This window comes from Athene noctua, chromosome 4, assembly GCF_965140245.1.
Source record: "Athene noctua chromosome 4, bAthNoc1.hap1.1, whole genome shotgun sequence".
NCBI classification, from domain to species: domain Eukaryota; kingdom Metazoa; phylum Chordata; class Aves; order Strigiformes; family Strigidae; genus Athene; species Athene noctua.
In genome coordinates this window covers 16,191,763-16,216,203 of record NC_134040.1, presented here as the reverse complement: position 1 = coordinate 16,216,203, position 24,441 = coordinate 16,191,763, and the positions used below count along the sequence as shown (strand labels likewise).

The 24,441-nt window shown below is 35.7% G+C and overlaps 1 protein-coding gene across 3 annotated transcripts in view; it reads left to right on the top strand.

The window, feature by feature from the left end:
* Nucleotides 1-24,441, top strand: part of RAB28 (RAB28, member RAS oncogene family) — a 71,228-nt gene that overhangs the window by 13,729 nt on the left and 33,058 nt on the right. For all 3 annotated transcript variants that reach the window (XM_074904534.1, XM_074904533.1, XM_074904535.1), the window contains exon 4: nt 7,563-7,692. In XM_074904534.1, the coding sequence (XP_074760635.1) occupies nt 7,563-7,692 (130 nt within the window). The remainder of the gene's footprint in view (nt 1-7,562; nt 7,693-24,441) is intronic.

Sequence of the window (24,441 nt, the reverse complement as noted above, 5' to 3'; positions counted from 1 at the left end):
GGTGATGGTTTAGGAGGATGTACTATACACTGAACTTCTTAACATGACTGATCCTAAAATATACTAATTTTTTAATGAACTAATGGCTGTTCTCTCTCCCATCGTTGGCATGTATTGCCAATGTCTGTAATAGGTTTCTTATCATCAAAGCTGAATTGTAACACTTCTATTAGCACCTGTTAAAGACATGTAAAACCATCTTGATTTTCATCTATTCACGAAACACCACGAATAATTTGGAAAGGCACTGCTTTCAGCTTGTTTCTAGGCAGAAGCTTATTTCGTTCTGAGCACCTGTAGCTTTGTAGAAGAAAAAGAGGAAAGATAAAGTAGAACAAGTAGGAGTAGTTAGAAGGAAAAATAATTTTAAGTACTTATAAAAATTCCTGTGAATGGACAGCAAAGCAGCAAGAGAGTAATTGGGGAGAGCTAGCATGGAATTAGCAAGGGTAAAGTGTGCCCAACCAACTTGACTGTCTTCTGTGGTTAGGTGATTGGCTCTGTGGAGGGGAGAGCAGTGAATGTCATTTACCTTGACTTCAGCAAGGCCTTTGACATAATCTCCCATAATATTATTACAGACAAAATGTAGAGATACAGACTGGATGGCAGGACCACAAGGTGACTGAAAAACTGAATGGACAGCTGGACTTAAAGAGCGATGTTCCATAGCTCGGTGCCTTACTGGTGCCTGGTTTTAAGTTGTATTACTTAGGGGTTGGTACTGGGGTCATGTCTTTTATTAATTCTTTGAACAATGGAACAAAACATTGTAAGTTTGCAAATAACACCAAATTGGGGAGGAATAGTCAATATGCTGGAGGGATAGGGGTACTACTGAGAGAGACCATGACCAACTGAAGGAATGGACCAACAGAAACATTGTGAAGTTCACTGAAGATAAATGCAAACTCCTGCACCTGGGACAGGATAACCTTATGCGGGCTGGGAATCAACTATCAAAGAATCAGCTGGAGATCATTCAGTAAAGGGCCACAAAGCTGATTAATGGCCTGGAGCATCTCCTGTATGAGGAAGGCTGAGAGAGCTGGGACTGTTCAACCTGGAGAAGAGAAGGCACAGGGGAATATTTTCATTATATATAAATATCTGAAGGGAGGGTGCAAAGAGGATGGACCCAGCCTTTTTCCAGTGGTGCCAGTGGCAGGACCAGAGGCAATGGACACAAACTGAAACCCAGGAATTCCTTTCAACATCAGGAAACACTTTTTCACTGTGAGGGTGAGTGAGCACTGGTACAGATTGCCCAGAGAGGTTGTAGAGTCTCCATCCTCAGAGACAGTCAGAATCCGTCTGGACATGGTCCTGGGCAGCTGGCTTTAGGTGACATTGCTTGAGCAGGGGCATGGACCAAATGACCTTTAGAGGTCCCTTCCAACCTTAAGTCATTTTGTGAAACGGCTTTGGAGAAAAGAAGGTGGGGGTCCTACTGAAAAAAACACAACATTTGAATAGGAGTCAGCAATGTTACCCTTGCAACAGTGAAAGCTAATTAAATACTGGGCTGCATTAGTAAAAATGAAGTAGGCAAATCAAGGAAAGTGATTGTCATCCTCTTTGGCGTTTTTGAGGCTATGTTTGGAGTACTGTGTTCAGTTTTGGCTTCCCCAGTACAACTAAAGCCTTTAAAATACTGCAGTAACTCTGGCAAAGGTTGCTACCTATGTGTAGTATGTGTACCTATGGTGTGTTGCACTTGGTCAACGTATATGATGCAACTGGGATTTTTAACATCTTGTTTGTAAAATACACAAGCTGTACACATACACACAAAGTAGGTGATGAGGGTCTGTTGCAGAAAAGGTGTTCATCTACATGTACTCTCCAAATCTAAATAATTCAGATTTGAAGAACATGTGTAGAATAGATTGCAGCATGCCTATAGTATGCATCATGCCTTTATCCAGTATTTGCAGATGCCCGTAGCCTTGTATAGACTTCATTTGTTTGATCATCGTGAGATTCAGAAATCACAAGTGGCTGAATTCAGAATTGAGATTCAGAAATCCAAATGTGTAGTAGACCTACTTATAAAATCATATGACCAGCTGGAGATGGAAGTTTTGAGAATCTACAGCAACTGAAAGGGTTATCTACAGTCTGCAGTTCACTTGATCTCAGTTGAAATTTGATCAGGATACCAGGAGGAATAAGAGGAACATCCATCTGTACTTTGCTGCAAATCTTGCCACTGGAGGTTTTCTTCTCTTTGAATGAGAGCTGAATCATTTCTGTAGGATAGATCTTTTCGTTAAGTTACTGTTAAGGGGCCATTTTTTGACTGAGCATTCCTGATTTCTTGTGTTGTGTTTTAAAATATGGATGCCAGATTTGAGGATGAGAACCTCCTTAATTTGCTTGCATGGTTGCAGTTGGAGAAATTGCAGTTCACTCGGTGTCTTGAAGCAGATGCTTTTTCACCCCCTGATTTTCTCTGCTGTTGCTCATCTACAACAATGTAGTTGCCACATGCTGTGTTGGTAGCTGAATTTCACTGATGGGGCAGAAGAACTGTGCAAGTAGAGGGGAAGAAGAGGTCTTTGATCTTTATAAATAAAAGGCGCTCATAAACAGCTTTCTGTCAGTGTTGGTTAAAGCTGATTAAATCTCAGAATTAAGGGAGGCTAAGAGTAATCGTTCCTCAGTTACCACAGATGAAGTGATAGACAGTAGCTCATTCAATTATGGCAGCTCAATCGTGTGTATTTGAGTGACCATAGCCTCAGTATCAGTGAAGACAGGTTAAGTATATGTAGACTGTAAACTGTTGTCGCTTGTTAAAAACAGCATTTTTGCAGATGCGCAAGATATAATGAAGTTGCTCTTTGCTAAAATGAATATTCTGTGGCTAGAAAAAAAAATTTAGAATTTTGGTCTGACATTTAATGCATATTAATTAAAATTTGAAGGTTAATTTAGTTCCTTCATACTAAAGTCAGTCATAGGGTTGAGGGCAGCTGAGCATAAACCTGAAGAAGAAAACATATGGTTTTAATTAGTGTTTTCTATAGCTTTCTTCTATTGTGACAAATCTTGACATAAACTTGACACCTTTTATATGTTGATTGTCTAGTGTGAATATATTGCCTGGTTAAAACACTTCATAATAGCAGTTCTGCTGTATAATAACACTGCTGCTGTTTGCGTGGTAAATATTTCAGAACCGCTCCCATCTCTTACCTGTAATTGCTGTCCCTACCCACACATCTAGTTTAAAGTATCTTTAAGAGCTGGCATATGCTACCTCATAAATAGTTTTTTTAATAGAATAAGAGTACTGCAGACTTTACCTTCTCCAGAGGCCAGCAAATAATTTCTGCAATTTTCTGTTTCCAGTGACCTATTTTTGAAAATACACTATAATTCCCAAACAAAAAGCATTCACATATGCACTAGCTTAGGCAAAATGTCTCTCTTAGTAGAGTGCAATTATGCAAGCAGGAACTATTTGCCACGTTGCTGGAGACTAGAGAATTAACGTGCTGTTCTTGGCAAGTTGTCTGCCATGTGTTTCAAACCTTTTTCATGGCAGGGAAACGCGCTACTTTTGTGTAAAAAGGCCAGTGTTAATTTTCCATCTTAATTCCTCATGCATAATAAGGAAACAGCAACATTTATACTATCTACTTGTTCTGTACTCCATATACTGTAAATCTTTGGAAATTATGATGTGTTTTTGTGAGAGCAATGGTGGGGTCTCTGTTGATTAAAAAAGATGAAATAAATTTTAGCTGTGGTGTTATGACTAGTCACTCATTAGTTATCTATATCATACTAAGTTACTTATTGAGTGCTATTACAGTGAAAATCTAAGCAAGAAGTATTCTTTATGACCTGGATGCTGTGCTGCCTTTTTTTTGCATTTCTAAGATGTCATACTTGACATTTTTATTTCTTAAGTCTAGCAAATATTGACAAAATTAAAAAAAAAAGAATGGTTAAGAAAATATTATGCTTTAGAAGCAGTGTTTTATATCATGAAGGGAACCAAAAGGAAGTTAGGTGAGCTCTAGTTACGAACTTTGTTCAATGATTTCTTTGATGGTAAAGGCACTGTGAATACCCTTTCTTCCAAAGATGTAGGTAGGCTGCATTTGACTAGGACATGTAGCAGAGTAGCATTTTGGTGAAGAGTTAGTTAGAAACTGTTGACCAGCCTTAAATACTCAGATTTTATTAACTTTGTCTTACATTTAACTCAGATTAAACTCCTCAGTGCTGAATATGGTTTAGTCTACTCTGCTTTTCTGCAAGCTGGTGGGAGAACTTGACCGCTGGTGAAAGAAACATGCCATGTGCTTGTTCTCATTTACAATTTTCAGCCTTATATCTGTTTTTTTTTTTTTTTTTTTTTTTTAACCTTTACAGTATCTGTCCTTCAGGTTGAGTTTCTTCTTTTCTACTGAGTATTTAGTAACGTCACCATGTCCTTCCTAGTGCAAGGCTTATATTAATGAAAGACAGATCTATACATGCACAGGCACTTGAGTAGTTACAGAAATAGTCAGAAGTTAACAGAAATGCAAGATATTAAGGAATAAATTGTACAAAAGTTGGAAGAGGGAAGTGAATGTTTAATATTAGATTTGATTATTAAAGTAGGAAAGATAGCAAGGGAAATGATGGGTGTCATAATTCTTAATTTCCTTGAAGGGACTGGTGAGAACTGTTCCTCAGAAATTAATAGCAGCCATATAAATGTGAGGAATAAGAACTCATTTTGCCAAGGAGTTGGTGACATTGGATGAAAAGAGATAGATTTGTTGTGCTGTTAAAGAGAAATAGGAATCAAAGAGATCTCAGTAGGAGCTGTTGCCCTCCTCTAAAGCTATACCTGTATAATGTCTATTTCGTTTTTATCAACTTTCAGAAATCCTCCAGTGTTGGTGACTCTGCTATCCCTGAAGGTGGTGTATTTCAGAGCTTTACTATTCTTATGGTCTACATGTTTTTTGGGTTGTTTTTTTTTTTTTTTTTTTATTATGTACCCTTGCTATAATTTTCTTGCTGTAAGTTGAACCTATTGCTACATGTTGTATTGATCAGAGAATCATAAGAAAGTTCAGGGGTGGAAGGGATCTCAGAAGATCTCTAGTCAAACCTCCTGCTTGAAGTAGTGTCAACTGTGAGATGGGACTAGGTTGGTCAATGTTTTATCCAGTTCCTTCTTGTAAACCGCTAAGGGTGGAGACTGAGCAACCTCTTTGGGCAACTTAGCCAGCTTTTGATTTCTCCTCATGGTGAAAAATCTTTTCCTTATATCTAGTTTGAACTTCTCTTGTTTCAACTTATGTCTATTATATTTCATCCTGCCATGCACTGCTGTGAAGAGCCTGGCTCCACCTCCTTCATAGCTTCCTCATGGGTATTGGAAAGCTGCTTTTACGTTCTCCTAGGGCCACCTCCTCTCCATGCTGAAGAATTCTCATTCTCTTATTTTTCCCTCATTCCTTAGTGCTCAAGCATCTGGTCATCTTGGTGTCCCTCTGCTGAACTTGCTCCACTTTATTGACATCTTGAGGGGCCTAAGACAGGATGTGTTATTTCATATATGATCTAACAAGTGCTGAATAGAATGGAATAGATCCTTTGGTCTGGTGGCAGTGCTTCTGCTAATACAGTCCAGGATCATCTTGGCCATCCTTCTGGCCAGGAGACATTGCTGGCTCGTATGTGGCTTGGGATCTACCAAGACCTGCAGGTCATTTTCAGTTGCTCCCCAACCAGTGAATTCTCCCAGCCTGTCCTGTTTATTCCTCCCCAGCTGCAGGGCTTTGCATATGTCCTTGTTGAACATTGAAAGGTTCCTGTTTGCCCACTCATTCCTTGAGCATGTCTACATGCCTCTGAATGGTAGCCCTGCCGTCTGGCATATTGGTTGGTCCTCTCAATTTAGTGTCATCTCCAAACTATGAATAAGTGCATATAAAAAGAGAACTCCTGTTGTCTTCTCTTTAAACTTTTACCAGTATCATTATGCCTGCCATCAGTCTTGTGTTTATTGAAACAGTCCATTTTTTTCAATGTTCTGATGTCAGTCATGACTTCTAAACCTGGTATTGTTACTGCTCTCTTGTAGTCAACCCTTTCTTTGACACTCATTGTCCAAAGCTGGATGCATTATTTCACCTGGAACATTTTATGCCAATGTGATATTTGCCTTTTTGCTACAAAATAAGCTTGACATATTCAACTGTGATCTACTATAACTTCTTGATCCTGTTGTATAGAACCTCCTACAAAGCCAGATGTTTCCTATTGTGCAGTTGAGTATTGCTTCATTTGAACTTGTCATGGTACTTATTGAATTGCATCCTATTATTTTTAGATTATTTCTCATCATATAATCTGAACTCTCCTCAAATAATCTTGCAGTCTCAACCAGTTGGTTGTCATCTGTGAAATTAATTTAATAAGTGTGCACTCTCCATCAGGAGTGTCTTAGATCATGAAACTATCGAGTAAAGCTGGGCCCAGACAAATGCCTGAAAAAACTTAATTTGAAAAATCTTTTCTATTGACAGTGGGTCATTGAAACAGCTAATTTTGTATGCATTGTATTGTTTTTTTAGAATATTTGTGAAAATTTCATGTGTGTGACAGTGTGCAGTTGCAGGGATTTTTTTTCCATATGTGAACTCCATGGGGAACAAGTGCAACAGAAGCCACTTCTGACTTTATTCCTCATTTACAAGATACTTACCTTGTTAGGGTGTAGTGGAAAGCAGGGATAGAAGACTCCATAATTGAGAAAAGTGTGATTTGTGAGACCTGATCTTAGAATTATGGAGGGAAGAAGGTGGACATTGGGCTGTTAATAGTCTGTGCTTTATAATATTGGATATTAGCTCTGAGGAACCCTTAGTAATGTCTGCTTTGAGTATCTGTTACTTGTAGCCTAGCCCAAAACCTCTGGAATAGTTGGGGCTCCCTTCTTTTTGACTTTTGACCACATCTTTAGTTTTTCCTTTGAAAGTTTAAAGCTTGCCGGTACTTTCTTGTTTTCTATAACAGTGAAGGAAGGGATCTGGCTTTTCTCCCCAAAGGAGGACAGAGACATGACGGTCAGGGAATGTGTAGAAATGTGAAAATGAACTGCTTTTATTTTTCTTTTTTTTCAAAAAGAGAACAGTGAAACTACTAATAATACTATGTAAAATAAAAGTTTTTCTCCAGTGTGATTTTTTTATCTTACTATTAGTGTGAAGTGCTTTTTTTGTTTTTTTCATAAAGCATATACAATTTGGAATATTTCTAATTCTACCTGATTATGCTCTTTACTGAATTGCCATTTTTTATTCTTCCCTTGTAGTTCAGATAGCATCTGAATTTGGAACAAATGTAATGCAGGAGAAATACTGTAATAAAATGTGTTTATTACAGAAACTTGTAATTCCTTTAATTATTCCTCAAAAGATACAATGCCATTATTTGTGAATGCTGTATTTTATGATAATAATAATAATTTAGACTGATGCACATTTTACCATGTTAAAATATTTTTACAACCTGTAACATTTTAAATATATCTTTTTATTTAGGGTATTCTCTTGGTTTATGATATTACCAATGGCCAGAGTTTTGAAAATTTAGAAGACTGGTATAATGTGGTAAAAAAAGTGAATGAAGAATCAGAAACACAGCCACTTGTGGCCTTGGTTGGAAATAAAAGTAAGTTATTCGTACTTAAGTATTAATTGATATACTCTGGTTGTTGCTCTCTATTGACATAATGGCACAGGATATATATATCTAGAGTAAAATGAAACTAAATACTGTCATGTGTGTTGTTGCTGCGTCCAGATGACATATTTGGGTGTACCTCAGGATTCTGGTTGTGGGCAGTTAGGTTTAGGGATTTGCTGCGTCATGCTTTGCCTAGCCTGCAGCCTCTCTGCCTGTGCTTTCTTTACTTGGAGAGCCCACAGGAGTAGAGAGATCTCTCTCACCCATGTCTGAATTTGATAGGGCTTCGGGATATAGCCTTGGCAAGCATCTAGAACGGAGAACTGGGAAGCATTTCTGCATCTAATAACAGGTATATTTCATGGTTCTCTATGTTAAGAGACTGCTAAATTAACTACTAGTATATATTATTGAAAATAACTACAGTCTACACTAGGCATAATATTTACAAGTTGGTTATTAGGCTTTTTTTTGCATGTTGTCAGTAGATTTGCATGAAGTTATGCATTTCCTGTTTTCGGATTTTGTAACCTGTTCTCTTTTTGATCACTTAAGTATGATACAGTGGTTTTCTTCTGACCACCAAAATATGCCATTTTAAATAATGATCACCTAGTTAGTTTCCTAATTAGATGGATTCCAAATTCCCACATTTCCAGCTAAGAAATCTTACAGAAACATCCTTATTAGCATATCTGAAGTCTTGATCCTGGCTCTCTTACCCTTGTTCTATTGAAGAGGATAAAAGCAACATAAAGAAATTTTAGAACAAAGTGGTGGAAGCAGATACAGATTTTTTTAAACAGTGTAAATGTATTTATTTGAACAACAAAAAAGAGATTTGATTTTTTTTTTTTACTTTCCAGGTAATTAGTGCCCATGTCACAATGTCCATATGAACAAACCTGAAAAAAAGACCTCATCCAGCAAGTTAGCATTCTTTAAAAGCATTTGAAAACAATGTAGAGACAACATTTTCATTTGAAACCATTAACTGTAGTGTTGCTACTGTGATGCTGTAACATTTTGTATTAATTATGAAAGACTACTTATCTTCTGGGAAGAAAATAGAGAAGCTCTTAGAGTTATAATATATAAATAGCAATTCTGAAAGTGTAACATAGACAGTGGTGTACTCTAGCAGACCAGAGTCAATAATACAGATTCTGTTGAAATTCAAATGAAAAATATTTTTCACTGATTTATATTTTGACTCAAAATTGAACTTCCTAGCTGGAGTTCTGCAAATCATGTGAAGTATTTACCGTAGGATACACTGTAGCACAGGATAAATGATGTTCTTTTGCTGAAATGACACCATAGAGGTAGAAAATCAGACACTGGTTTCCATTTGAAGTTTTATTTCTGTTATATACCTTAAGTATGTAGATTTTTCTCATATACATGCCTGAAATTCTTTAAAATCCAAGTATTTCCTTGGGAGCATCTGTAAATAGAACATGGTTTTACAGGTGAGTTTCCAGATAAAAGCTGACACTGACTAGTGAAAGGGCTTTCATTTTATGAAAATAGCAGCTGATGGGACAATGTGCTTGCTACCTTGTTTTCCTTCAGAAGCTATGTATAAAGAAAAAAATCAAACTGTTACTTTCATGTGATCCTAAGGATATTTGCTGTTGTTACACATATTGAGCATGCAGGGGATGCTGTTCACAGAGGTCTTTTTCTTGCCTTATTTTTGTTTCAGCATGATAAAAATTAAGCTTTTAGAACTGTATTGCTTTTCTGAATTCTATGATAGGGGAAGAATATCTAGGAGTGCTTCCACCTCAATACTTTAATCCTGTGAGAGGTAACTGTAGTCAGGCTCCTCTTGTTACATAAATAGAAAACAAGGTAAGTATATAGAAGCATGGTCTTGACTCTTGCATATTATGAAAGGATAAAGCTAACAGTACTAATCTTTGGATGGAATCACTATGTTCAGAATAGCTCAACTTCTTTACTTAGTAAGTGATAAGACACTTGTATGCAGTGCAAGAGCAGTAATAGGTTTAAAGCCAAGAAAAGCCATGTGATGAATTGATGAACTTCTTTGACCTCATGCATCATACAGGAGAAATACTTTCAGTCTGTAGTTTCTGTCTCAGGATTGTACTTGTTTTTGAGTTATACATGTCTTTTAGGAAAATATCCAGGTATGCTCACTTAAAGACTAGAAACGTCTATAACCACAGACAAGTTACTCTAACACTTAATGTTCTTTCTGAGAGAAGTTTTAAAAAATTGCCAAGAATGCACTTATTTTCATTCATAGCAAATGGAAAGCATTGGGCCAGTATTTAGTTACCTAGATAAGAATTTGAAAGCCCAGCTGAAACAATCCACTTTGAAACCTTGGCCTAAATTTAATGCTGCTCTTTTAAGTATATTTAGCTTGACTTAGTCTTTCATTTGTCCATTTTCACTTACTAATACTGTCTGAAAGAAATGTCTGTTTTTCCATTTTGGGGTAAAAACACCTGTGATCTCTGCTGTAGTGCTTCAGAAATAGGAATAAAGCTATAGTTTTTTTAAAAAAAGCTTGGAAGGAAACAGCAGTGTTTTTCTTCACACTGTAATATAGAAATCTGAAAGGAAACATTAATTCTATCAGATAAAAATAATTTCCTTGGGTAACTTTGTCACTGAAAGCAAATTAAATCACATATAGTAGTATATGGTACATAATTGTGTACTAACTGTTAAATTATCTATAAACCTGCATGATTTGTTAGTGTTTTTTGTATCAATTTGTAGTCGTTCTGTTAAATGTGTTAGACTTGCACAAATTTTTTCAGTATTCCACCAAATTTGAAATTCTTCAGTGCTGATTTAAATGAATCAGTGCTAGTTTTGACTATTCTGTTTCATTGTACTTTGCAATAGATTAGAAGCATGAACACAGTTAGCTACTCTGTCTGTTTAAAGCATGGTAATTAACTTCAGAGTGTGGCAATTTGTTAAAATGTCCTCTTGTGATTCTAAGAGAGTAATATTTACTCATGAAACATTGGAAGGGTGATTTCTACATACAAAGCTCCAATCAGTTTCCAGTCCCTCATCCATCAGAAATATATTTGAAAATAATACAGTACTATTCATTGAGATCTCCTAAATTCTTGACCTTCCCAGCTCTCTTTTTTCTTTTTTTTTTTTTTTCCTCTTTTGTTTTCTTTTTTATTCAGGATAAGTTAAAATGAAGGACTCACTGCTCACTAATTTATTAAAAATAATTGGGAGAACAAGAGGTTCAGAGATGCAGTCCTCCTTTATGAAAACAGTACTTTATTTAAGGTGACTGTCTTCCTCCAGGTGCTTAGTTTTATTTTTAATTCTTCCCACACTTTTTTTTTTTTTTTTCATAAGCTAACCTACATGTTGGGTCAGATAGAGTAAAAAACTGATTTGAGTCAAGATCTTGCCCAGACCTTCTTCCCACATTTATGCCTGATTTTCAATTATTTCTCTGCCTTTCCATAGATTTTTGTCTGTGTGTTTGGTAAACAATGAAAGGAACTGTAAAATTTAGTGCAGAATTTCTCTTTTTCATGTTAATTTTAAGTCATGAGATCTTAATAATCCTAAAATTTACAGTTGACATTGAATCTTAAATTCACCTTTCCTTGTGACTTATTTTGTAGTATTTGAATCTTATTTAATACAAAGTGTATTTGAAGTGTGCTTATTTCTATGTTGCTAATACCACTTGATTTGTACCAGAAATAGGGGAGCAAACCTTTTTGTTAAGACTAACAAATGCTTTTGAGTTTCAATGCGGTAACTTAAAACTTTTATGGATATGTTGCTGTCAAATACTTTGACTTATATTGTGTAATAGAAATAAAACTATAGTTATCAAGCGAATGAATTGTGTTTTGTGCATTTAGGATCTTGACTTAAATTTGGTATTGACAAAATTGAGTAATCACGGTGGATCTTCTAGTAGTTAGTGTGAATTAGAGAGGTTTTACTGTGTTTTGTATGACTGATGTGTTTCTTTCCTTTCTACCTTGACTACTTTATATATTTTCCTCTGCACTAATCTATAAGCAGTCTCCTCAAGTGTCGTACCAACATTTTCAGTGGATATAATTTAAACAGAAATTAACCCAGGTTGCATAGGAGCTACACTCGTTTTGATTTATAGCTACTGAGATGGTCTTAGGGCAGTGGTTATCTGTAGCTTATATAGGGGGTAGGAATTATCAGGTACCAGTGTATAGCGGATGGATGAATGATTTCTATTCTTAGAGATATTAACCAGATCCACTCCTCAATAAAGACTAATAACTCAGATTTTTAAACAGTCTTCATGACAGATGAGGGCACAGAGGAGAATGCATCAACGCTAATTAAGAATGTTGACCGTTTGTTCGTCTCAGCCATGATTAATTGATCTTGGAGAGCTATCTCTGAACAGGAAGTGGTATGCTGTTACAGTGTGAAGTTTAAAGGTTACATTTTAGTGTACCCTTTAACTTGCATTTACATAAAACGTAAAATGTTTTTACCTATCTTATCTGAGTGCAGAAAGAAACATTTTCCAGCCCAGATACGAATGAATGTTTGGTGTATACTATGTACTAATGTGAATCTGGCTGGCAACAGGACATTCGCAGTCTGTTCTTGGACTCTGTTACTGCCTTATATACTTAGTCTCCTCAGTTGTACTCAGAAAATTTCTTCATTAATACTCATGTTTAGATTCTGCCTTATTAAAATTCAGAACTATACATTCATTCTCTTGTCCCTCCCAACTTCCTCCAGCTGTTTTCTGTTCTTGTTTCCTGTGGGCTTGCACTTGTTAGGTCCTTCACCTGTAATTAAGACAAGCGTTGAGGAGCAAATGCAAAGACCACTGTTCTTTTGAGTCTTATGCCTAATTAAACTAAAGTTCTTGTATGCTTAACAGCAGGTCCAGTCACCTGAGCCTCACACATGCTCCTGGGATTGGAGGGTAAACTACTTACATGTAGAGACTCCCTTAAAAAGAAAACCTTGTCCTGTGCTAGGGTCAATTTACCAACTCATTTGAATAAATGTAGAATGCTACCCTGTTTTAAAATATGTATAGAATGTTTGTCTCAGCAAACTTGTAAGATTAATAGAAAATTGCAGTCTTATGGATTTGTTTGTTTCAATGGTCGGGTGACTTTTTTTTAAGAATTATTTTTAACAAGAAACTTAAATTAACAAAAGGGAAAATCACGGGTGAAAATGATCTTTCATTCACCATAATAATATATTTCCAATGCAGTGTCTGAATGTGGTCTGTATTACTTTAGGGATGGGAGCAATCTAGAAGCAGACACATTTTTGAGTGATAAAACTATCTTGCTTGTCTGAGAAAGCATCTCTCTTGCAAGATTTTGATCCTAGATCATGCTTGGCTTAATATTAATGGTGCTGCCTACCATCACTGCCAAAGTGATTTATTTAATTTTGATTGTTAAATTGCCATGTGGGCAAGTCTGCTAAGCTGTGCTGTGATACCTGCCACAGAGCGATACATGAATGGAGCCTGAGCCTCAAGTACCGGTTTTTAGAAAATAGCTGAGCTCACAGAAAATTATACAGAACAAAACACGGAAGATTTTTTTCTGTTGTGTAGTATTTATTTAGACATATTCCATTGTCTGAGAAGGGAGAACACCTAGCAGGATAGATCACAAGCATCTGGGCATATATACTCCATTCTGGCCCCAGTCTTCATGTAATTTGCTGTGATAAATGTCTGTTGCATCTGATTGTAAATCAGCCCATGTTTTACTTGGACCCTTTCAGAACCTTTCATAAATTGATTTCTTGGATGAGCAGTCACATTGGACACAGCAGCTACTAAATCACATGGCTAAAGGCAGATTTTTAGACTTCTGGACCCAGTGCTGCAGCCATTACTGGAGCATGTATAAGATAGATTTTGATGGTGGCTCTTAAAAGCCAAGTGGCCTGTACCAGAGTACTAACAAAAAAAAAAAAAAAGAGTAGAAAGTGGAAATATTTTTTGTCATACTGCTCAAAAGATAATTAATAATGATTATCATAATTTTCTGCCCGGCCTGTCTTAAGATGAGTTTCTGTTGTTCATCATGGATAGGATTAGTTAGTAGTGAGCTTGCTTTTTGATTTGTGTTCTGCTGCAGTATGGGATTTGGTACAGGGATGAAGCTGAAGAATATAAACATCTCGTACTAGAAGATATATTACTGTTATACCGTATGTCTGAGTTTGAGATTTGTACAGCTAGACAGAGACCTGATACAAACAGGTGTAATTCCATGAAAGTCAATGAATTTTCATTCATCTGAACCAGGACAGATTGAACTGTTTGCCGAAATTAATGTTTTCTCATTCAGATCATACAGTGCTTTAACAAGAAATTGAGGATAGTCATGAAGTAGTCCAACTGACAGACAATTGTTACGCTTTTTTATTTTAGTGACTATGAATAACCCAGTTTCTTCTTCCTGCACTTAAAATCTCGAGGTTACACTTAAGTTTTTTATTTGCGTACATTCTTTTTGCCTGCTAAGACCAACCAAGAACTAAGTCCAAGTTCAAGAACCTGGTAGAACAGTTGGAACACAAACACCAGTGTGACAGAAGTAAATAGTATACTCTCATTCACTAACAGTTATGCTTAAATTCAGAAAAATCTTTAAAAATGTCATTGAAAAATGGGAATAGAAGTAAACCGTTTAAATACAAAGGTTAGAACAGTATATGTATCCTATTTTTATAATAATACACAAATGAAATGCTGAGAGATCTCTTACTGTTTCCATGGATTTTGTCTGTAGTTTATTTAGCAGTGTAGACATACGTCTAATAAAAAAGATGCTGCATAAACCATAGTCCAGGCTGAATGTGCTTCTGTTTCTGGTTTAGGTAGAAATGTTTTTTCTGGCTGCGTCCTTCATACTTAGGTCTTCTTACAACAAATGGAAAGCCCTTAATTGTACCTAAGGGAATAGTTAATCTACGGTGGACATATGGTGGACAAAAGCTGAGTCTAGTAAATGAAAAAAATTATAAACAGAAAATGTGTGAATGTCTGCACAGTCTGAGAGTCATGGGAGATATTGTACTATTAGATTGTAGCTTATTTTAAGTTAATATATATTCTTTTCTATTAGTATATTCATGGAAATCAGTGCAGCATAAAATATGTAGTTTTTAAACCCAGTCAATTTCATGTCTGTTTTATTGGACTGAAAAAAATACCTGTTTTTAAGGCAGGACTGAATTTATTTTCTTTGCAAGTTGTCCTGCTGCCACCTTTGCCATATGACATAAATGCAATTTGATTTCATTAGTGGAGTGAAGCGCTCTGAAATTTTTAAAAGTTACAACATTTGATTGGGGGCAGTTAATCTGTGTTAACCCTGAGCAGCTCTTGGGCTTTATGGATTCAAGCATTATATGTGGTTGCACTGCTCCAGCAAAAGGTTAAGTATTAATGGAAAATGTTCACAGCTCTTTTACTCAAAGAAAACATGTTACTTGTAAGTTTTCTTTTGATTTTACTTTTACAGTTACATTGAATGTCTTCATTCATTTAGCCATCCATAAAGCAAATATTGTTGCACATGCAGTGGATAATAAGTCTTTTTAGGACTACTTGTGTGGTATGTCACAGATCATTAACTGCAAGTAACCACCTGACTTGAGGGAAGTCTGGAAGCATCATTACAGTGAAATAAGCTTTTATTTCTGTATCACTGCAGCACATTGATTTGTAGGAATGTCTCCACTAGCTACTGTAGAAATATATTCTCATATATTATTATTGAAGGAAGTTGATGAGAGAGGATAACCAAATTTCAGGTCTGAAAAGGACATTAGTATTAGGATTTTGGACAAGGTGGGAAAAAGACAAGTGCTATTGTAGCATTATTTTCTGTTTAAAAGCTAGATAAGTTAATAAAATAATCTTTTTGTAGTGCTTCACAGTTTCAGAATTAGACAAATATAGTAGCAGTTGTACATATTTATGTGTACACTGCAAGTTAAACTGAAATGCATATAGTAATTGAATATGTTTACTACTCTGTACAGGCAGAAAGTGTGGAAGAGAAATTTCTTCCTAATCAGCAGGGAATACTCAAGCTTTTTTTATTTATTCCAATGAACCATAAAAATTTGTTTTTATTGAAAATAACCAGTAATTATTTCAACTCGATTTAGAGGGTGAAGGGTAGCCCATGTTAATATTGGGGAATAGTCATAATGGATAACCTCCATTAATATGGTTAATAGAAGTTTGTAGTGTGGAAAATGAAATTCTGAAACATTGTTCTGAAATTATTTTAGAAAATTTGAAGTTCTTACAGAGATAATAGTTCTTACAAGTAAGATAATACTGTAGGATTTTCTTGCTATGTTGATGTTTTTCAAAATAATTTGCTGTCAGATCCTTAAGGAGGAAAATACGATAGAAGACAGATAAATGAGTGTTCAAATTGGCCTCTCTTAGTGGCATAGTATGAACTATGTGCATGCAAATTTAAGAAAGAAGAAGAAAAATTATGGGGAATGCATTATATGTGTAGTTTAAAATTGTCAGGACTTTATCGTGTTTATTGGGGATTTGCAAGAGAAGAAACAAATTAATAGTACTGTTTCCAGTTCAGTCCAGTTATAGCTCCATACACTTGATATAATGATACATTCTGAGTTTATGATGCCCATTTCAGCATAGGAGCATGTATACTCTGCTAAATGTGTGGCTTTTTTGATAGATCTTTAAGCATCTCAGTGCTTTCCTGACATTAGTACCTCTGGTTACGAATTCTTCATTGTTCTAGTATTTGAGATGATACATCATGATGAGGTTCTGAATGAGCTGCAGTTTCTTTCTGCTCTCTGTTTTGGTTTATTTTGTAGGTTGGGGGGGTTTTGAGGAAAAAAAAAAAAAAAAGGTATTTGAAAAGAGGTATTTCATTATTTGTCTGTGTAATATGAGACTGTGGTGTTACCATGGGAGTAGTTACTAACCCAGTATTGAACTTTGTTTGATCTTAACAGTTTACTGAGATAAGATGGGTGGTTTAAATGTAGACAGCATTGCTGTTATTATTGTTGTTATTTACACTCTAGGCTTCCAGCCTTCATGACATGGAAGATAACCTCAAAGTTAATATCAAAGTTTGTTGTTTTCAAAGGAGAGATCTAAGATTCTGTAGTGCCAAAAATCAATGTTAAAAATCGATTAAGAGTTGCTGAAACATGTTGATTAAGGAGGTGGATTACAGTGATGATGTAAATTAGAACTCTAGTTTTTTTATTTAAAAGAAAGTCTTAAAAGAGGAGGGCTTTATGTACATTTACATAGTTTATATTTAAAAAATAGAGTTCCCTGTGAAATTTTCATTATATATTTTAGCTTTTTTAACTCAAATTTTTCACAGAAGTAATGCTTTCAAAGTTTTATCTCCCTTGTTTACCAGTGCAACAGTATATTTTGTAAATATGACAAGGGAATTGTAAATATGTAACTTCTGCTGAACCTTTTGAGAAGGTTTAATTTAATTTCATCCATTCGTCCTTTGATGCTCTGAACACAGAGTAACCATCCTATCTCATCCAGATTAGTGGTTTTAACACTTAAAAAATTTTACAGCTGTAAAATGACCCATATCACATTTGTTTCATTCTGTTGTTCAGTGTGGGGAATCACTGACCTTAAGATAAAAATTTTGATGGTTTACATAGGTGTAAATGTAGAGCACGTTTAGTGACTTCACATGAGCTGCTCCAAGTTTACTCTGGTGTTTTCATGACTAGCCTCTAGATTATAATATTTTTTTGGATTACTTTTTATATATATATATATACACCACGTGGTCTTTCTTTTGTGATAAGTATTGTCCAATATGTTTCCTTAATTATGTGTGGTAATAGGACATATCATACTAGTACAATATTAGTATGTGATGATAGAATTCATTAAAGTTTTGAAAAACATATACAGAAAGAGGATAACATTATCTTTTTCTGACTTTGACTGGAGAACTTGTTCCTAGGCATTCCTACATAATAACATTTGAAAACTGCCATCAGGATCATTGGTCTTTTGTTTTCAATGCTAAACAACACGAATTCAGAACGAGCTACAGACTAAATAGTTGAATGGAACATGCAGAGTGGTAAAATATCTTAAGAAAGGCTTGCTTTTAAAAAATACTGGGATATAATAATTTCGTATGTTGAGGACAACTTTAAAATGCTGGAATTTGCAATTGTAAGCATTTTTTGTAGTAGATAATTTAAAATTAAGGCTGGAAAAATAAGATTTGTACAGATAGCACACCTTTGATACTATGGAAAGAAAGAGAGGCCCTCAGTTGTGAAAAATTTTCTTTACACCTTTCAGAAGTTTGGAAAGTAAATTGCATGTAGGCATGCAGAATGAAGAAAGCAGTGTATAGGAGTTGTTGTTCAGGCTGTTGAACTGTTTCAAAAGTATTCTTATGTTCTGCTGCCCACATAGAAAATGGTGACATTTTGGAGTCTACTTCTCAGACCCCCTTCAAAACATTATGGAAAAGCTTGAAGTATTTTGGTTTGGAGATGCCACTGCTATGTCTCATGGGAAGTGTAGTGCTGGTGTTTCTCTTCCCATTCTCCTGATGCTGTGGATATAAAGGCTGGTTTTGTTTTTGTTTTATTTTTCCCTTTATGTCTTCCATGATGTATCACATCCTCTTAGGTATGATAGGACTTTATGAAGTAATGCATCATGGATACTGTCCAGCTGGCAAGTCCAAATTTGGGAGAAAATAACAGTGTAAGACAAACAAAAACCCCCTCTTATTAGGCACCATACTGATCTTTCTGAATCAAACTGTTCTGTTCTCTTGTTGGAATTTTCTTAGGGAGTTAGTTTTATATGGAAAAAGGAGCCTTTTCTGAGCAGAAAAAGTAATTTTCAATGTAATAAAAAACCCCTGGTAGTTCTGACTGATGATTCTGGACTGGTCCAACTGTAGAGAGTTTCCAGAATTTTTGATTTTGATCCATTGTTCAAATCTAAGAATACTGATGTGGTAGTTAATTTTAATGACATTACCCTGTACTTGCCCAGTCTGGTTATGCTGCAATTCTGCGAGGTTAAAAGTGGTTCTGTGTGAAGAGTATTGATAGTTTTTTCAGAGCAATATTCAGTAAACAGTGCTGTAGAGAAATTTTCTAGAAAGCACTGTATAAAGCAGTAAATATGGAATATAAGTTTAGACTGTAGAAGGGTTCTGGGTTTTCCTAGAAGTTACTGTGTTCTTTACTCAGTTCTTGTCATGCTACAGTAACTGTAACTTTGCACAACACTACTGATGTCTGTCAAGAACAATTACTGAAAATGTATGGATTTAATAATGTTTGAACTTATATGTTTGGTGGTTTTTTTTATTTTTTAATGTGAACAGTCTTTCTTAAGTTGTCTCAAGCTACACAGTAGAAGTAAAAGAAACAACATAATGAAAGAATAAAGAACAGTCATTGTAGAGATCTGTGTTGGCAGCTAATACATCACCTAATTAATAATTAACAATTTTATTGGGCTGGCTTTTTAAAATACATATGTTAAGATGACCTCCTCTTACACCGTAAGTTTTGCAGTTTTGTTTTGGGAATGGTATATCCAAAAGGTTTTCAGAGAACAGTTACTGGTGTAGTTGCATGTTTAAGTGGTTGATCACTAGGGCAATAATGCTGGTTTCTGAGCACAGCCAGTACTTTTTCCAGCTGCTTTATAGTGATATCTTGAAGCTTAAAATGTAATCTATACGGGTAAGCCACAAAAGCCGCTATATATTAAAGCAGACTCTGACAGTAAATCAAAATTGAACAGCTGGCAACACTACTAAAGTCATAAACTTATTTATTAAAAAAACTAAACAGAAGAATTATATTAAAAAGAGAGGAATATGTTCTACAGACCAGTGGATATAGCTTAAAACCTGGAAAGTGCTGCAGATTAAGGGCCCAATTTATGAACATCTGTTCTGGCAGTTTCTGTGAGATTCTCATGTTCTTTACAATAAAAGTGTGAAACATGTTTTTCCCCCCATACTAATCATGCTTTTCTGCAGTTCATAAAACTTGCATTGAGCCTCATGCAACTGGGTCTGTCTGCTTTACGCACTTGCTAGAGTAATTACTATTCATGAAAGAGTAAGTACTATAACAATGTCACAGTCCCATGGTATACACTTATCCTGATTTGTTCCAAGAGGTCTCATTGGCTTCAAAAGCAGTGAAAGAACATTGAAATTTCCTTCATATATTTAAACTTAGAGCATGGCATTGAATTTATAATGTAAGTAGGTCATTAGAGAGCAAAATGGACAGAAAAATGTCCTGTACATGGGTTCTTCATAATTCAAGCATACTTTCAAATCTTTTTAAGTTACCAAAACAACTGTTAACTCCCTTCATCTCTTAATTTTGAAATAAATGATCATAGAATGATTATTTTGAGGTGTTTACGCTGAGTAGTACCCTGCATTTTTGTAGAAGGAAAGATAAACTTTGGAAGATAAACTTTAGGATATTCTTGATCTGCTTTGAGAGGGAACTGAAAAACTACGAATTTAAAACTGAGTGTCTGGGTCCACTGTCAGCACTGTTTTGCCTTTGACATCAGTGTGACCAAGATTTGTTTTGGAAATTTTAGCCACAAGCCCTGTTTTATAATCAGGCTTGATCTGCATGGCACAGGCCATAGTATTTTGCTCTTTAACTCTTGCTTCATGTCTAATAATTCAGATTGAACTAGAATAGATCATTATGAAAGGCCATCAGTTATTTTCTCAAGCAATGCAGACTATTAACACTGCAAGCACTGCTGCCATTAGGAGACAGTCAGTCTCCTAACAGTCAGAGATTAGGAACCAAGGTGCAGAGGGAACACCGAGCAAACATGCAGTTAAACCCCTTTCCTTCTCCTGTGCGGAATATATTGCTTTTTTGATGGAAGTGCTTATGCTTTCTTTCCATTTGAATTTGTTTAGTTTCACTGTATTATGTCTTTATATATTAGGTTGCAGAACGATGTGCTTTTGTAGTTGTTTAATCTGAGGAGAACACTTCCAACTACGAATTATCAAGACACTAAAATCTCTGTGCTCCTTTTGGGAGCTAGCTTCTCATACGTTTAGGGTCATACTAACTGACAGCGGGGAAAAGAAAGAGGATTTCTGGTATTCTTTGGACAAAGACATATCATAGGAGAATGAGGTATTTTCTGTTTCCATGCCATCCATTTTTGAGCATTTTATAGTGTGGGTGCTTCTCTGTGGTATTATTTGTAGCGTGTATCCTTTCCTGAAGTTGCTTGGCCAATTTTTTCTTCAGCTAACTTGTGGAATATTAAGGAACTGTATTTCTTCCAAATGTATATTGGTCATTGATAGCTCCTTTTGTCTTTTCATTGAGCAATACTTTTATAACTGATTTGTGTATATCTGTAGTGCTGAGGGCAATACTGTTAGGCAATAAATCAAAAAATGAGTTATAACCGCTTTGTAGCGGCTTTGTAGTGGAAGTTGAATTTTCTTTCTGTTCTAATACGAAACATGTTTTGTTTGCAGTATGAGTCGTTATTGTCAGCATTAATCTCAGTTTTTAAAGCATAGTTTTATTTGTAGAAGGTTTGTAAACATTAATGCTATGTTTGCTTTATCAGTGTGTTTACCTGTGGTGAACTTTTATTTGTTATGTTTGATGTGTTAAAGTGCACAAATGTAATTTATATTCACCTGCATAAAACGTTTTATTTGTGACCTGGATTTCATTTGTCAAACTGTGCCTTAGATTCAGCAAGGAACTGACCTGAAGGAAATCAAGGCTTCATATCATCAAAGATAATACCAAGTTATGTCCCAGAGGAACCCTGGGCAGGGATTCAGGTTGTAGTGTTTTTTATTTGACCTGACTAGAATATTCAGGATTCCTGGTTATGATTAGTTCAGATTTTCGTATTTGTTATGAGTGTTTTATTTCTCATCTGTGAGTCCCTTGTATGTGGGTAGACAAGGGAGTCAAACAAATGACTGCATCACTAAAATTTTCTACCTGTGTCCTGCTATTAGGCTCTGCCATCCAGGCTAGATTACACGTCTCTCTTCTTGCACTCGTTATCCTCTTCATTCTCTTTACACCTAGCCTCTTGTGCTTGGTGCAAAGGAATACTTTTAATGTTGTTGGTTTTCTTTTCCATTTGTAGGTCTTCTGGGATTCCTTCTTTATCAGCCTGGTATGGACACAGGTTTTTGTTCTTTTTTTTTTTTTTTTTTTTAATAGTTATATTTTGAGAAGTGTGGGTTACTTTGCATACTTTTTTAGTATATTACACAACTTATAAAAATTCTAGCAGCTTCCCTAGCTGAATAAACTTGGTGGATGAACTTTTGGTTTAAATAGTAGCTGTGCTAGTGCACTGGAAAAGATTTCTTCTGGAGCTGTTACAGTCTACAGGGTATATAATCCATGTGGATTAATGTGGCATTTCCTTCGTAATCCTATGAATTTTCTGCCTTAAAAATACTTTTATGTTTTCCCTTAGAGTTTTAGTAGAAAAGACCCTTTAAATATGTGGCAATATCTAGAATTATTATATTGTCATTGTGTGCTTTTGTACTTAAGGTGTACAAGTATAAATAAAACGTGGCATTTTTACTCTCCTTTCTTTCTGTGGGTTTTTTCTTTGTTTGAATTTAGTATCTAGTGCTATGTATTAAGTAATTGGGCTAAGAGGGCAGAATTTTGTGAGTATGCTAGTGCTTAAAAAAATAGACTGCTGTCTGGTGGGATTTCCAAATGCGGTTAAACCATTGCCTAGTTGCTCAGTAGTTGCTTTGGTACTTTAAGAAGTCCCCCTAGGAATGCCTGCTTGCATCTTTCAGTGTACCATTGCAAATCTGATTCTAAATTTAATTATTCCAAGAAGACATCTAAACGCAGAGGAAGTTAAATTCTTTTGAGAATGAAACCAGTAAATATATGGCAGTATTAGTGAGCTAGTTCTGAGTTGTGTGTCTGAGTTTTTAGTTCCTAAATATATTTGTGAATAATAGTGGAACCTGTGAAGCCACTTCATTCTGGAATTAATTTTAGGGTTGCTCTGAGGGAAGAGCATAGTAGATAACCAAATTCTATTATATTTGCAAAATACAATTTAATTTAATTTACTTTTGGAAAACATTTCTGAAGAAACATGGAGTTAACTTCCTATTAACTAACAAAATCACTTAAGTGTGGTGCGCACTTAGTTTCGTGAAACTTATTTTGTGTGTTTACTCTACCTCACTTCTTGTTCTGGAATTCTTTTCCCCAGCATCAGCACAGCTGCATCATCCATTTCCACGGTCCTTTTAACCTCCACTTTTAATTAAAAAAAAATTAAATCAGATGCTGTTTAAAGCTTCCCGTTTAGTTTTGGGAAAATAAAAGTTCACATCTAGCTTAGGCGTGTGTGAACAGCTGTTAAAAGCCACAAGCAAAACGATACTTATAAAAGTGGTGGGGGGAATTTTAAGAGCAAGCTGCCAGTTTGACTGTACTTTTCAATAGGTCTTCACTTTCAGCCAAATGCTTTTAACAATAATTTTCTTTGAAAAAACCTGGGCTTTATAGAAGCAGCAACCCAAGCAGTTAGGCCAGTGGTAATAGGAGGCAACTTGCCATTTCTCTTTAACTTTTTATGAAATTTTTCTTTGAATCTGGGGAAATTGCTCATTAGAGAGGTTGGAGGGGCTGATGTCCACCCATGCCCACCCACCATGTAGGTACATCTGTCCCCATCTGATTCTAATGAGGGATCTTGTTCATTGAAATTCCCAAGTTCTAAGACTAAGTGTAGAAAGATAATACTTCCCTCGTGCCATATTTTGAAAGCATTATAGTCCTGCTCATGACTTAAGCATTTTGAAGTGGATTTTGAATAGGATTTCTTTTCTGAGTCTGAGTTACCAAATCAATCTAATCAGTTGGTCAGAAATATGCAAGGTATTTATCAGATGTTGAATATTTAAAAGAAAGAGGAAAGATTTAGACTGTTCCTTGTTCAGTCCACCTTCTGTACTGTAAGGATCTGTTAGAGAGAAAAAGAAATAGTTCCTTCAAGAACATTTTCATCTTTACTAATGGTGGGGGGGCTATAAATGAGTGTCAAATGTTCTGTGACCTAATAACCATGTATATGTATCTCTGGAACTCATTTGGGCAGTTTTCTTTGGGCCCGTCCTAGCTGGTCTATTCCATAAGTGAGATGTCATTGCTGCAACACCTTCCCAGATGTGTGGTGACAGTCTGTCTGAACAGGTGTGACCTGTCACACCAGGTTACCCTGTGGTAGGGGGACAACAAGTTTGTTTAGCTCGAGTGTACTGTGTCAGCGTGCATTAATACTCATTCAGAACATGCCTCTGGATGTGGAATTCTCTTCCCACAGTCTGGATGCCTGGCAGATATATGGCTGTAGCGCAGGCCTGGCCTACAAGTGGCATGTAGATACAGTGTTGTGCATGGTAACTTGTGCTGATCCACCAAGGTGAGATGTCACCTGAGCCACACTTTCTAATTAAGTCTTTGACTTTTTCATGGGACAGCAGAATGATGATAATCGTAAATGCTTTGGAAGTTTCTTCAAAGCTGCATTTTTTTTTTTTTTTTTTTTTAAATTGAGGTTGTTGAGGTGTTTGTATCTTTTGATTTTAGCAGATAACAACCCGT